Below are 16,512 nucleotides of genomic sequence, written 5' to 3'. Positions count from 1 at the left end.
AAATGAAGCCACGATCATTTAAATCGCGGCTTCATTTGACTTTGCCTATGTGTCTAATCTACATGCCTCTGACGACAGAGGCATGTAGTCTAGACACAGCCAAAGTGATTCAAAAGAAGGGTCTATAAACTTGCTAAGTCTATATTCATATCTCAGAAATTTGTTAGGCACTCTAGCAGACAGTACAAGGTCAACAGCTTCTTTCAGGGGAAACAAGCAGAAGCCAACAAACAGTGAAAGTAAGTAATCTAAGATGCAAGGTGGCAAAATAAGGCTGGAGGCACCATAAACTAGTTTGAAATATAAATGGAAAAGTGTCTCTACTTCGAAGCAAAGTCTTATGACAAGTGGCATTGTCATTGAATGGAAGGTTTAATAGGTAAAAGGTTAAAAACAAAAAAATTGAAGTATTTCTTCATACAACACACAGTCAACTTTTGGAACTCCTTGCCGGAGGATGTTGTGAAGACCACAACTTTAACAGGGCTCAAAAAAGTACTAGAAAAATTTGTGGAGGGTAGGCCCATCAATGATTATTAGCCATGATTGTTTATCAGAAGCTGGGACTGGGTGGCAGGGGAGGGATAACTTGATGATTACCTGTTCTGTTCATTCCCTCTGAGGCACGTGGCATTGGCCGCTGTCAGAGGACAGGATACTGGACTAGATGGACCTTTGGTCTGAAGCGGTATGGCCACTCTTCTGTAAGTAATTTCAGAAAAGCAGCATAGATAAATCCATTCTACTGCCCCTAGATTTTGAGTATAAGGCTGGAGTACCAAAAAGAGGTTGGGCAGGAATTTCTCTCTGACCATGTCTACACTACAGGTAAGATTGAAGCAGCCACAGTTGATCTTCTGGGGTTCAAATTAGCAGGTCTAGTGAAGACACTCTAATTCAAACTGAAAGGGTCGCTCCCATCAATGCTAATAGTCCTGCTTCTATGGAGAGTAAGGGAAGTCAAAGGGACAGTGTGCTTCCTTCAACTTCCCACAGGGGCGATGGTGCCAACATTTGACTTAAGATATACAATACCTTGACTTAAGGTATACAATTAACATAGCTGAAGTTGCATATCTTAATTCAAACTTATCCTCTAAAGCAGACCAGGAATCTTTGGTTTTAGGATTATTCTTTGGTCTATACACAGATATACTCAGTATGCCTGTTATTTTTTCCTTATCTGAATATGATTTGGATCTGATCATGAAAGTTGCAAGGTGACAGGTGCAAGCAGAACACTTGCTGAAGTTTGCCTGCTGTAAGAAGTCTTCTACCTAATAGAGGCTGAGAAGCTATTTTGGCAAAGCAAAAGAGTGTATTCCCACCTACCACCTCTCTAAAATTCAGTGCAGAAAGCAGACTGGGAAACTTTGTCCAGCTTAGCAATCATTGTAACAATCTGCGTCTTTGGTGGGGCATGACTGGTGAAGGGGGGAAAATCCTGGGATATTAAAAACACCAAACATTTTTTAAAAGTTGAGATTACTCATTGTACTTAAACTTTCATCAACCTAAGTATTTAAAAGAAAGGAAGTGATTAGGTAGGACAGTATAAAATGACTTCAGTGGAGCCACACTGATTTACACCAGATGAATATTTGAATAATGCTACTTATGCAGTACAAAGGAAATGCATATTTTTCACCAAACCCTATATTATGTAAAAAAACTATTTTACAGTATTAATATACATTTATCTTGCTTTTAACATCTAAACATTGCTTTTTAAAGGATATTCTAATTAAAATATAACAACATTTGCCAATTGACATATGTGCTTATAATTGCAGTTTCTTTAGAATAATACGATAAGGGAAGTTTAGAAAAGAAAATATCTACTTTATCAATGTATGCTAAAATTATGATTGCATATTATGCTAATCAATACATACACATCTGTAGTTCACTTTGGAAGGATTTTACCTTGTGTTGTTATTTCAGTTACTGATGACAAATAGTATCATCATGGGGTTAGTCATGATTGTTGTGTCGTGATGAAATATGTATTCTTTGACTAGATAGCAGTATTGTGGAATCTAGTCATGGCTTCATCAGTGTGAGAAATGCAATTCAAAAACAAATGGCAATAAGTCATATTCACACCATAACATTATGTATTTTCTCATACAAATGCCGTCTCTCCCCCCCCCCCCCCCACACACAGTATATGAAAAATTATGTAAGGGTTATTGTTTAATATTTATATTACAGTAGTAACCAGAGGTATCACTGAGGATTAGGCAGCCCATTGTGCTATGCATTATACTTTAATTAATGCCTTAGCAAATGTTCAGCTGAAGTAAATAGAGTGAAACATATTGATTTCAATAGGCATATTGATTTTCATTTCAGATTCACACATAGAAAGGCATGGTCTCTTTTCTTAAAGCCTAAATCTAAGGAAACAAGTAACATGGTATGTGGAGAGGAGCATGATAAAAAACAAGATATTTGAAATGTGTGCATAATTATAAATAGATATAAATGCTAACTTTCCCCATCTTCCCTTCAGATCATAATTTGTTGGCTGACTTGCACACATCATGTCAAAAGTGGTTCTTGAGAAGGGATTTTGAAGGACAAGGTATTATGATTAATTTCAGGGAGGACATTCCACACATAAGGAAAAGAATGGAAAAAGGCACTGAGTTATTTGAACATTTATTCTTCTAGCCCTAATGTAAGTTTATATTTTTACATTAAGGAATTCAAAGACTCAACTGCTTGGAAAAAAGTTTGCTGACTTGTTTACACATAGAACTCACACTGTTCTTTTCAGAAACAATTATACAAGCATAGTGCCTACTTAATATAGGTTAATTTCAAACCAGTGACAGAAGACCTATGTCTAACACCGCACCGCTTAATTCCCTGAGTTCTCACCTAAGCTTATAAAATCATGTGTATTTTATTCTTGTTGGAGATGTATATGGATTCTCATGATTGTTGAGATCTTATTATTTGGGCAACTATTAAAATTTGGTGAACACATCCAAATTCACTTAACTGGGACACAAATAATGGGGAGATTGTGTTTAATTAAGATATTTCTTAGGGAACCAGTTTAACTCCAAGTGTTAGAATGCCGATTTGAACTTCAGATAATGCTTTTCTCCTCTCTCTTTAGTCTCTTTCTTTGTTTTGTTTTTCATCTCTAACAATATTCAAAACTTCCGCAGCTGAGATACATGTAGAAGCATGAACTGCTTTACTTTGGTTTGTTCCTGATTGTTCGTTAGCAACCTCCATGCCAATTATTCACGGTCAGTTCCCATCTTTACCACTGAGCATGCAACACACAGTCCTTATCCCAACACAGGGAATGTTCAATAATATTAAAATCTTTGCAAAATGTAAAGACTACAACTATAATAATAAAATGCTGTCATTTCAGATGAAAAGTTCTCAAAATAACGATAAGACAATCTCCATCACAACAAGCCAAATAAAATGATTCTATAATAACCTCTGAAATAAAGCAGAGCTGATGGCATTTAATGGACAAATCTGGAAATACCACATGCCTGCTTTAGGATTTGTTTGAGAGAAGCCAAAATCCATGACTTTTCCCAGGAAGAGCTGAAATAAGCCTCAAGAGAGAGAGAGAGAGAGAAATCACGAAGAGATTCATACAAAATAAATCCTTATTATATAGAAGCTATTAGATTCTTGCAAAACAAATAACTGCAAATTAGTATGGACAAAAACAATGATGGTTTTATAACAGCTCAAAAAATGAACAAGTCCGACATTAATTAGAAATATTTACAATATATGGTAGCTGCATTTAGATAAATGCTCTCTAATAACTGAAAGTAAGTGCATGTTTAACATTCTTGTGTGTTATAGCAGAATTTCTTTTACTCTTCTGATCTGAAAGAAAAATAAATTGATTTGAAACAGCATATTTAAAATACTCTCACAGAGACGAATGTATCTATGCAGTCAGATGATACAAAATGTTAATGAAAAACATACAAATTTATTACTAGTGGGTGTATCACAGTCCTCAAAACATCCTTTCAAACCTTGGAAGCAAGCAGCTTCCCCACTTCGGTTCAGCAGCTGCAGTAGAGGCAATTAATGCAGAGTCATGCCTGGATGGCTTCAAAGTCCCCCCCAAACAAACCTATTCTCTGAAGAGGTTCTCCTCTCCCTCAAGTTTCTAGCTGTTATGGTTAATAAAATAGGGAAAAGAATATAATATAATATAATAAAAAATAATTAATTTCAAGATATGTGAACTCTAACAAACTTAACATTTATAATACTACTTACCTTCTCCCAGACTCTAAGCCAGTTCTATGGTTTTCATCTAGAGTCAGACCTTAGATAACCTCACTTTGCTCACTAGCACATGGTTAATTGTACAATGAAGATGACAAGAGCTGCCAGTATGCATGAAACAAATAAGAATATATCATACTGGCAGAGAGACTTGGAAACGAGAAGCACTTTGAAGAGGGAAATAAGAGTAAGCTCTTGTTAAGTGACTTGTACAACATATTATAAGACATACTATATCACTAAACAGGGCCTACGGAACTATTTGATGCTTACACAAATATAAAAAAAAGATCACATCCTTCATTTGAGTTGAATGACCGCTAAAAAACAAACACTTTGCTTGTGTAATATATGTCAAGTAAGTTTTACAAATATTAGTATTTGCAAATTGCAATTAAAAAAATGTTTCAAAGAGATCTGAATGGTGTATAAAAGTCATATAATACCTTGACAGCCTACGTGATGTTTTAGCATTTGTAGCCCAGACTACAGGCAGAGTCTGACAAAACCTAAGCAAGCAGACCTGGCTAAGAATCAGGAGTCACGCTTGTTATATAGAATTCTCAAGGGTATCTTGCAATCAGAGGTCACAATCGAGGCAACAGAAGCAATGTCACGATATCAGAGAAAGGGCCAATTCAGACCTGCTCCCTGACAGTCAGTGAGGTCAAGGCTTGCAGCAAATAATTGTATCAAAAGGGAATATTCTCTGCACATTTTTAGAACCATCATCTGAACAAACAAGGCCAGGTCATCTTGAGGTTAAATCAAAACTCTCTGCTTAATACTTTATAGCTCATTGTTTTATGTTTAATTCCCTATCAATTTATTACTTAAAAGAAGAACCTCTATCAGAGGCTAACAAAAATTCTCATAACAGATTTTACTTTGATATACATATTAAACTGTTCAGAGATAATAATACATTTTTCTATTAAATCATTAATTATATCCATAAAAGATATCCCTTTTCTCTTCATAAGCTTCAAATTCTTTATATTAGAGTACAACAATGATGTAACTATATTAAGAGAAATTACTCTCCATAGCTTAGTAAATATGGCACTCAGTCTGCACTTAAAAAATACTTAAATAACTTAAGCTTAAGCATATCCCACTTGCTGTATAATGAATGTGAAAGAGAGGTTAATTGCTACTCTTGTCTGACTATTTTTATTCCTTTATACATAATGTGCCACAGGGGACTAAACACAAGACTTATCACCGGCTTTTTAGTTGCAATAACTTTATGCAATTATAACCAAGGGTCAAAATTTTAACCTGATGATATATATGTATGGAAGAATTATTCTGAATGGTCATCTAAGTGACATTTATTGTAGAACATGATCTTTGCAGTGCTGTGAAAATTTTTACAAGCATAGAAATTTTCTGAGTCACAGCTGAGGAATCTAACTGGATCAACTGGAAAATATGGTATTTTTCACAATGTTCTTTACTCAGTATTAATTGTACAGTATTAAATGAGTTTTGTTTCCAAGCCTATTTAAAACTTAAAACTCACTATTTTGTTTTGAAACTCAGTATTCTGCCTTTTTATTTTCTTTTTGAATATACATAGATAAGATAAAATATTTAAGACACAGGCATCATGAGGCACTGTGGTGTAACACCAACTAAAACCACCAACCAGTACAGACATATACATTTGACATGATTGTTGAAAAGCTTGTATAGTATAAATGTTAAAATGTGAATGTTAAAGTTATTCAGTAGAAAAATGTACCTTATAATATGTCGTAAAGGTTAATATAAAATTGACTAGATATTACATTATTCTACAATTCCTTTATTGAAATATTTAAATAATTTGTAACATATTATTACAATATCTAACATAACTACAATTTCTTGTAAAAGCTTCTAAATATAGCATGCTTACTTTCTATTTGTGTAGATTATATGAATGCTGTAAATGGCTTAAGGCTTTGTTCATATTATTTAACAGCACTATATTTTTAATATCTGAGTTTCAATTGTGGAGTCTTTGCTCCAAAATGTCAAAAGGAGTTATAATATACTGCTGATCCACAACTTTATTAAGTAAGAAAAAAGAAAAAAAAAGATTTAAATGTGCATTCAATACTAAGAAAATTGTAACAAGGAAACAACTTTTTTGGAAAGTTGTAGATCTCTGACCTCATTAAGACTACTAATCCTTCAGAATACTGTAGATGCCATGCACAGACTAGAAAACCAATAATTTCTTCATAAGTAATGTTGGCAAATTACATTTTCAGTTCAACAAAATGACCTTGTAAAGGTATTTCTTATCTTAATCATCTAATCTCATAAAGATATTTTACCAGTTAAAATAGATGAATAGAGGTGTTCCTATTCTAATGTACACATTTATATAATGCTTCATTTTTTCTGTTGCAGATTTAAAATATATCATGTTGCCATTTATAACAAGAGTTGCATTCAAGAGCTGTTTTCTACTAATTCATTTGTTCACCCAAATTCATAACTCTGCACATTTCTAACTCATTTTTATGAAATGAACAAAATGCGGCATTTGATAATTTTCTTTTAATATGCAAGGAATACTTAAATGCTTTGTGTATCCTGTGAAAAAAGTTATTTGTTAAATGTTGAGAATATTTAGCAAATCTAAACTAACATAACATAACCTCTCTGTGATTTTCTGAAAAGTAAAAAATCATTGGCATGATGTTTAAAAAATATAGTATGGACCTATATCATCCAAGCACATGGCTACAAATTCAATTATAAGTTTTAACTAAATGTATGTTCAAGTGTTGTAAAACTTTACTGAAAAAGAAATTTACCCAAAATTACTCTTCCTCAATCCCTTCAACCAAACCCATTTGGATTTAACTTGTTGCTAAAATTATCTGTCTTTTGCACCCGAAGACCTGGGTCACAACCTTACTTAGGGACAGGAAATAGTTATCAGGTCATTGAATGGTCAGAAGAAAAACGATTTGAAATGCTTTAGTACTCAGGGGTCTATTCATCCAAAATAATTGCCTTATGCAGTGTAAAAAGCTGTGGATTTTGACTCTGCAATCAATTTATTCATCTATAAATTGGTTGTGAGACAGAAATATTTATTTAATGTTACCCAGTTCCAGGTCACAGAAACTAAATAAAAAAAATAAAATAAAGAGGAAACTTCAGATGCTATAAAATGTCTAGTTATCTTGTTTAAGAATGATAAAAAAATTGTCCTTAATGGCTGCATTCCATCTATTGAAATCCACACTACTTAGTACATTAATTTAAGAAGCAGGAAGACCTATCTCGATAATTTTTAATGTAAAGTCCTGTCCCTCCCACTTCCCAAGACAGGTAAATTACCATAATAGACAGGTGTGACTACCCAAGTGTCAAAGCTCAAACATTGTTTTGTAATCGGTTGGGGGCTTAAAAGGTTGTTGTCGCAGTTTGATATCTAAATTTGTTGGCATAGAAGAATGGAGAACATATGAAAGTCACAGAGCCTCACAAGCTGCTTACTGTGGTCCACCTAAAATCATTATAAATGACAGCAGTCTACAAATGGGCTGAGATAGGGAATGAGGAGAGAGGATAGTACATAAATGGGCGGAACATTCGGCCAAGTCCAGAATCCTGTGGAGTTAATATCAAGGAATTTGGAAGACAAGAAGCACAGTTAGGCAGCAAGGTATTAAGCTGTAGCATCTCTATGGCTGGTACTTACAGTGCTGGAATTTCAGGCAAATACCAACCTTACTGGTTAAAATACACTTCAGAACACAAAATACAGAAATCACTTTCTAAATATTCAAAAGCCAACACATACTGCATTGCTCACTTCACAAAGTTTTATTTACTTATTTTTAAGCTTATACAGCAATTTCAAGATTGGTTTATTCCAAGACAATTGAAAATGCCTATGTTATCACTGATGGACAGAACACTGGCAAATTAGGCACAGATTTCATTTTAAAGTTTCATTTCATAATAAGAAACTGGGCCACTAAAACTATGTAATTGAAGCTCGAGTGCGTGCACTGTAAGGCCCCTGCAGTCTTTTGCAACTTTTCAGCATGCCGCTGTTGTGAACTGGGTTTGCACTCTGCCAGCAGAGCAGCTCTGACCCATGGAGAGCACTCTTTCAGATCAACACTGCCTCAGGCTTTACTGCTTTCTCCAAGAAGTCTTACATTTCAGGCATCAAGTTGAATTTCTTCTGGAGATGATTAACCCAAACCCATGACAGATTTTTTCCAAGATATCCAACTCCTTATGTTTATTTTATCCTGGCTCTTTTTGGATGTACTGGACACAAGTAACCTACTCATTTTACATGTTAAAGGGCTGGTGGAGAGCCATTAATTCCTTAAAATGAGAAAATATTTCAATGTGCAGAGCTCTGTTGTGTGAGCTCACACTAGATAATGAGAAACAAAGCTGCAAAACTATGATTTTAAAAAACAGACTCCTTTGCACACTAGTTTTTTTAAGAAATAATCATCACATCTCAGTTTAGCTCTTACACTGTTTGGAATTGTGTTGTTCTGTCACTTTTATCAGTGCAATACTATAAGGATCAGATATTGCTTCCGTAGACTGCCATACAAGTATAATGCCAGGAAAAGATTATTATATTCTTACTGTAAACATGGCAAAGCATTTATTAAATTATAGAGCATTAATTTTGCAGCATGATTACTATTTTTAGACCATCAAAATAAGATATGACAATTTTAGAAATTGGATGCATGAAAACCATTTGTGCTTTCTGGGAACTAATGTCTTTTATATGCTTTAATTGAAATGGGTAAGTTATTAAAGATTGAAAACATTTAATACCCATGAGTATTAGCTACTTTTCATAATATTCTTATCTATCTTTTGAATGACATAAACATCCTGATATAATGAAAGCTTATCTGTTTCATAGCAGTAATAAAGGTTACTGAAAATATCTCAATCTCAATGACACTTCTATCAGCTTTCATCTGAAGATATTATATCCAGACGACGACTAGGAATTTGAATCAATAAGTAAATGCTATTTACTTGCTACAAACATATGCTTTCCAATATATTTCTTTTAATACTACTGTGTAAGAAATTATGTATGTTAAACATGTTTATGTAAAAATATTTTAAAAGTGCAAACTTAAATTAACTAAAAAAGAGAATCCTAAATTACCAGATGTATTTGGCCTAATTTATTCAAGCAATTTAATGACAAAGCGGCAGTCCTGAGTCTCAGTTTTCATGGGTTTAAATTAAAACTAATAATAATAAATACAGCATAAGAACATTTTGCACTTAAGTAACACCTTCTGTGTGAGGATTTAGATGTGCTTTAAAAATATGAGTTATGAGAAAGTTGAGATGCAGACATATTAAGAGACATACCCAAAGTCATATAAGTAATCTGTGTCATAGTCAGGGTATATGAAATCCTGGATCCAAAGACGACACAGGAGTGTAGCCATTCACTTTACAAGGGTCAGGATTTCACACCTGCTCTCCTGAATTCTAGCCCTGTAACCACACAGTCATCTTTCCTCTAATTTTGGTTAATGCTATCTGAAAACAACTTGAAAATTACAGAGAAATTAATACATTTGTTTTTAGTTAAAAATTGACCAATAAAAACAGAACCACTTAGTTTTCAGATGAATATTTATGACCATTTGTCCTTAATACTTATTATGCTTTCTATAATTCCTATTATGCTTTCCATAATTTAGTGATCAATAATCATAAGATGAGTGAGGACACAGTATTACTAATTAGATATTAAGGCTTATAAAGAAATTTCCAGCCTGAAGGCTATATCTAACAATATAAAACAATGTAATAGAATTAACAATTAACACTGTACACTGTGCCCACATAGAAGTGAATCCACCTTAATGAGTTATTTTTACAGAATTTGAAGTTTACACAAAGAGTGCATATGAACTAAGCAGTTCATATTAAGGATGTTAAGGACTAGTCAACTAGCTGATTCGCATCCCTTGCTACTTCTATCAGGGTATGTCTACACTACCACCCTAGTTCGAACTAGGGTGGTTAATGTAGTCAATCAAAGTTGCAAATGAAGCCCGGAATTTAAATATCCTGGGCTTCATTTGCATCTTGCCGGGCACAGCCATTTTTAAATCCCCGGTAGTTCGGACTCCGTGCCCGTGGCTACACGCGGCACGAAGTAGGTAGTTCGAATTAGGCTTTCTAATTCGAACTACCGTTACTCCTCGTTCCATGTAGTGTACTCCTTCGTTCCACCAGTTGTGAGTATACTTAATAAAAGCATTAGAGTATAGTGCCTGGACTTCTGAGTACCAGGAGAAATGGATCTGAACTTTGAAGATCTCCAATAGTCTTACTGGCTTCCTAACAGATCCATTCTGTTTTCTTCAAGCTGATTCTCCAAGAAAAATGATGAACATGGTTCAACTAATATGAATAAATGGAAACATTCACTATTAGATGAACAGGATAATAAAAAAGTGTTTCAAAAGCTTATAAAGCTTATAAGTGGCAAAATAACCTTAAGGCCCCCCCGTCCAGCCAGAATGCCAGTTGAACTGACTGGGAATTTCAACAAGTGGAATCATTGCACAGATGTGACAAGGGAATGAGGAGTAACGGTAGTTCGAACTAGGAAGCCTAGTTCGAACTACCTAGTTCGTGCCGCGTGTAGCCACGCGGCACGGGGTTCGAACCAGCCGGGATTTAAAAATGGCGGCGCCCGGCTTATGCAAATGAAGCCCGGGAAATTCAAATCCCGGGCTTCATTTTCAAGTGCAGTATGCCTACATTACCCTCCTATTTCGAAATAGGAGGGTAGTGTAGACATACCCCAAGAGACCAGGAACTAGACTGGTCCTTGGGCAGCCCCAGGATGAAGGAGTTGACCTAAAAGTGGTTTAAAGTAGTGCTGGTCTAAAAATCATGAAAATAACATGATTTTTGTTAAATGGGCAAACAAACTCAAAGAAGTTTAACAGAACTTTTCATTACATTCTCCATTTGTCAATTAACATAAAAATTTGACAAAAAAATTTAACCTGCACTAGCTTAAAGCCACTTAACCTCACCCTTTTCTAGTCCTGGTTTAAGAAGAACTCAGCTGGACCAGAGAAGCCAGTCCAATATATTTGATACATAAGAAAAACTAAGAGATCACTGTAAATCAGAGAACATGTCTTCCAGAATACTTCAGTGGGTTTTGGATCAGGCACTAAATTCCCATGAGAAGAAGAAAAGCAGGTATTGTGTGTATGTGTGTGCGTTTAAAAATATATTAAATTTTTACTAAGTGCTAACACTGGCTCATCAGTGCCATTTACAGGTCAGTATTTAAGCAGGGTTTCTAGCCTTAAGATGTACAGACAAGTTACTGCCTCACTTTCTCTAGAATACATGTATACATCCCTCCTGCTACCCCCTTTATATATCATCACTTATCCTATTAGGCTGGAAATTCCTTAAAGAGGACACCAGGTATTCATATATTGTTTGTACAGCACCAAACATGAAAGAGTCTGTTTCTGATTGGGACTTCTGCATGCTACCATGATATAATTATTAATTAATAACAATTTCTCCTTCACAACTATTATGAAGACAATGGAAGCTCAGTAGTGGATTCAATGACATTTCATGAAATATTTGATATCACATGGCAAACTTTAAAAAATATATTTTTCGATATTACTGTTCATAATGGCGCTGATCCCATAAAGCACTTAAAGAGAATGTATCAGATTTTGCTCACATGAGTACTCCCACGTGATCAAAGTTATGCATATGCTTTGAAGAAGTGGAGCCATACATTTATTCTTTAACTCACTTCCTCCCTATAGTTCTGTTATAGAATTATTTGCATATAATGTGTTTTCTTCTGCAGAGCTCATTTGCTCTGTTTGGTGATATCTCAGTACGATATATCTGTCTCATCACACTAGCTTTTAAAAGCACAACTAGTATGATGCCAGAAATGAAATTCCAATTTAAAATGAGGAATGAGCAGAAGCAGGAGGTCTCAAAGCCAAAGCTTCTGGATTTATATAATAATCTTTAATAAAAATTGAATGAAGGTAGAAAGAAAACACATGAGCCAGTGAGAACTGTCAGCAAGAAAAGTTTTCCATTAAGTCTCTGAGTTTTTATTTTAATAAGTTGTCAATTTAAGACATGGCAAAAGGAAATGTTATAATTTGTATGTAGTATTAAACAATTTTTCTAAATTCCTTGTTTGAATAAAATATTCATCTTATTTAAACCTACACCAAGGAAGCTGAGTATTGCACATGCTAATCTATCCTAATTCTCCCATTGTGTTTAGTTATCTGTCACACAACAGCATACAATATTCTGAAACTTCTGAATTACCTTGGGAGAAAAGGTGAATTATGACAAAATGTCATCCTTACTCATACAGAATTGATTTGCTTTAATTAGTTAATCAGATTGTTGATCTTATTTAAGTGCAAGTCCATTCAATGGACTTGTTTTCCAGACAAAGTTTGCTATATTTTTTCCTTCACACAAATGGTTAGCATCCATTAATCCTTAGAACAACAAATATTTTTAAACAATCATAAAAAATGAAATATCAGATATATTTAAAGTTTAAACAAATTTAACAAGCCTAAGGATAGGATATCAAATACAAATATGATATCAATGTTTTAAATAACCATCAATATTTGTTAATACTGTATACATAGGAGTCAAATATAAGCTTTTACATACATATTTTTACTACTATTTGTTTTCCTTCTATGCTGTATTTCATTTTAGCATTAGGTTTATTTTTAATAACTGTTAACCATAATCCATAATTACAACCAAAAGAACAGAGAAGATTCAAGAGACATACCATGCATTTGACAACTTAATCCTTCTAGATGTTCTCTACTGTGATGTGTTCCAGTTTAAAAGCTAAAAATGGTCTAATTGTTTCACTTCCTAGAGCATCCCCTTTCAAAAGTAGCAATCCCCTTATTTAACAGATAACATGTGTTCTTGCTATTGATGTTACAATTTCTTCTCCCCACCTCCCCACATTAAAGCAGGAATATTTAGAATGCAGATTCTCTATTCTTTGAGATCTCTCTTTAGTGGGTTCTAAAGGAGGTGGGATGGGATTCAAATGCTTCACCAGACCACTGACTGGCAGGCAGGCTAGTTGGCTGGCTGTGGATTGAAAATGGGCCGTATGGTTGAAATTGATTTGAACTGTCAGATGATTGCTTTGCTTCTCCTTCTGCTCTGGGGGACAACGTCTGCAGGGCTTGAATAGAAGTTGGTCCAATAAAATATATTAATCATCCACCTTATATCTACCTGGTATCACTAGAGACCTTTTTGGCAGGGAATGGGAATTCCTGCCTTAAAAAATGGTTGAAGAAGATCTATTCGAAGCAGGAAACGGCATGATCAAAAGCCGGGAAGAGAAGAAATTGGCCTGCTGATTGTAAAATGGGAGACAAGCAACTCAGTCTGTAGAGCTCTTGTTGCAGACTGCACTCAGTGAAACTCTCTTACAGACTCTTTGGTTTATGGAGGCCAAAGTGAGGCACAGGAAATTCCGAAGTTATCATGATGATATCACAACAGCACAAGCAATTGTTCTCAGGTGTACTCTTGAGCCTATTTACCATTCTCAATTTAGAAACTTCTGGCAAGTCCATTTGAGGCCAGGTTATGTGCACAAGAGATGCTGCCCTCACATTTGATCAAGGAATGAAACAATATGGTGGCATTTTCAGTCTAATCAATATCCCTTCAGAGAAGAAACAGTCACTAACAGCATAAAATGTCTGTGAGAAGTTTGCTGGAAATAAAATCCAGCCAAGTCACTGATCAGAGGGGAATAGTGGACTGCTAGAGAAGTGCCAACATTGGCCTAACTCTGCTTCTGGTGTAGACAATTAGGCTACGTCTATACTACGAGTTTTGCCAGAAGAGGCAATGCAAATGAAGTGAGGAGTGCACTTGTAAAACCCATTATATAACTTTTATATTTTCTGTTGAATTTTCTCATTTATACCCTCAGCACAAAGATGAATGCTTTTTGATTGCTCAATATAATGTTTTAATTGTATGAGCATGGAGAAAAAATGTTTTATTTTTCATTTAAAGATGCTTATCATATACTCCTTTTGAATTCACAGAATAGTTTGTTTAAAAAAGAGGCTGTCTTCAGGAATGGGTAACTGGAAAAAAAAATACCCTGAGAAATGAAGTAAACTAGTATGGTATTATTTTGTGCATTCAAACCAGTACAAAAATACAGTGTCTGAAATAGATAAGGGTGTATAAAAGGCCTAAAACTTTTCGCTGAATACTATCATTCTTAGTATTCTATGCTACTGCTTTGTATTTTTTTTCCATGCATTGTTTTGTTGCTTGCATAAAATATTTTATGAAATCTGTACCAGCTGGTTTCCTGCAGTTCCACCTCTAGCCCACAGCATGGTGAGCAGCTCCCCATTTGGTTGAAAGGATATTTCACCTCCCTTCTTTACATAGAGTTTCAAAAGCACACAATCATTTAAACCACCACTCCCAAAATTAACACTATTTAGGGCCAATTATGGTCAGTGAAAAAATTCCCATTGATTTCAATGAGCTTTGGGTCAGGTCCACTGTAGACATTATCAATTCATCACTAGAAAAAATACATTAAAACTGAAATGTTTCATCATTTGAGATGTCCACACACAACCAAGGGCTTGGAGCCAATGTCTTCTCTTACGTCTACATGTTTTTTCAGAATTAAAAAAGAATTGCACAAACACATCCAAAGTACATAAATACATATAGAGGGAAACTCCTGTTCATACCTTCAAAGTAACTGACTTTAGCTGTCTGTCTCTTCCTTGGTGGTTTCACAGGGGGATGTTTATTTTCATTGTTTCTGAACAACGCCAGGCGCACAGCTGGATCTAGACGACAAGAACAAGTTAAAATCAGAGGTCAGATCTGTCTTGTTCATTCCTTAACCAATCATTCACCTTTTAGTCATTTAATAAAAGAAACAGAATCTCTCATGTACGTTTTACATTAACAAAAACAATTACATTACTTTTAAAATAAATTAATATAGATATACGAAGAAACAGAGATATTGACTTGTTTTATGTACTTATAAAAGGTTTCTAAATAATCCACCAATAAAAAAGCAAAACTACATTTTAAAAGGATATATATTTTAAGAAATATTTAGAACTTTTATTTTGAAAGTGGGGATCTCAATCATAAATATTAGGTAAACAAATAAGTAAATCCCAATGCCTACAACATAATAGATTGGTTCAAATAAAGGTGTTTCCACCTGAGCATAATGAAAATCACAAATATTTTATTATCTGAGCCTAAACTTGAGGAAGATAAATGAACTGAAAGTCCTTTAACATATTCTATCCTGTTCAAAGTAGAGATGGCCTCCAGCAGCCTGAGACAACCTGCTCTACATACCCAAGGATCAGGCTACATAGTCTTAGGCAGTTTTATAACTTATCAAAAATTGTTTGTAAGAGCCATAGGTCAACACAAACATTCCCACAACAAAATAACTTACTATTAGGGCTATGTCTAGACTGTCGGCTTCTTTCAGAAGAAGCTTTTCCCGAAGAGTTCTGGAAAAACTTCTTCTGAAAGAGAGAGACCACACACAAAAGCGACCACACTGAATGGACGCTATCTCACATTTAAGCTGTAATTACTATGGATGGAGTGGCTATCAGGACACCTATGTTTTTTCCTCTTTCCTCTTCTTTCGAAAGAACTCCCTTTTCCACGTCCACAGATGCCTTTTTCCGAAAGAGCTCTTTTGCAAAGAGGCTTCTTCCTCGTACAATGAGGATTACCAATGTTTGAAAAAAACCCTCTGTTCTTTTGGTTTTCTTTTGAAAGAACACAATTACAGTGTGGACATAACTCAAAGTTTTTTGGAAAAAAAGCTGTTTTTCAGAAAAAAACTCTGTAGTGTAGACATACCCTAACTAAGAAAAACAAAACAAATAAAGGACAACAGTTCAGAAGAAGGGATTTTTGCAGATTATTAATGATGGGAATGGAAGAGGAACTGCTCAAACAGGACAATTTAAAGGAGGTATATGAAGGAAAGTGAGTGCTTGAGGACAAGGAGAGAATCTCACATACAGGATGTAAAATGAAATAAGCCAAAATCAGGTATCTGGCAAAGGAGTTGAAGGGAGGGCTAGGAAGAACACA

At 34.7% G+C, this 16,512-nt stretch overlaps 1 protein-coding gene across 1 annotated transcript in view; it reads right to left on the bottom strand.

Annotated features, from left to right (window-relative positions):
• Positions 1-16,512, bottom strand: part of LRRIQ1 (leucine rich repeats and IQ motif containing 1) — a 169,720-nt gene that overhangs the window by 38,273 nt on the left and 114,935 nt on the right. The window contains exon 24 of the mRNA XM_014568997.4: positions 15,120-15,221. Within this exon, the coding sequence (XP_014424483.3) occupies positions 15,120-15,221 (102 nt within the window). The remainder of the gene's footprint in view (positions 1-15,119; positions 15,222-16,512) is intronic.

This window comes from Pelodiscus sinensis, chromosome 1, assembly GCF_052426305.1.
Source record: "Pelodiscus sinensis isolate ZL-2025 chromosome 1, ASM5242630v1, whole genome shotgun sequence".
In the NCBI taxonomy this organism is placed as follows: domain Eukaryota; kingdom Metazoa; phylum Chordata; order Testudines; family Trionychidae; genus Pelodiscus; species Pelodiscus sinensis.
This window is presented reverse-complemented; position numbering and strand designations above follow the sequence as displayed.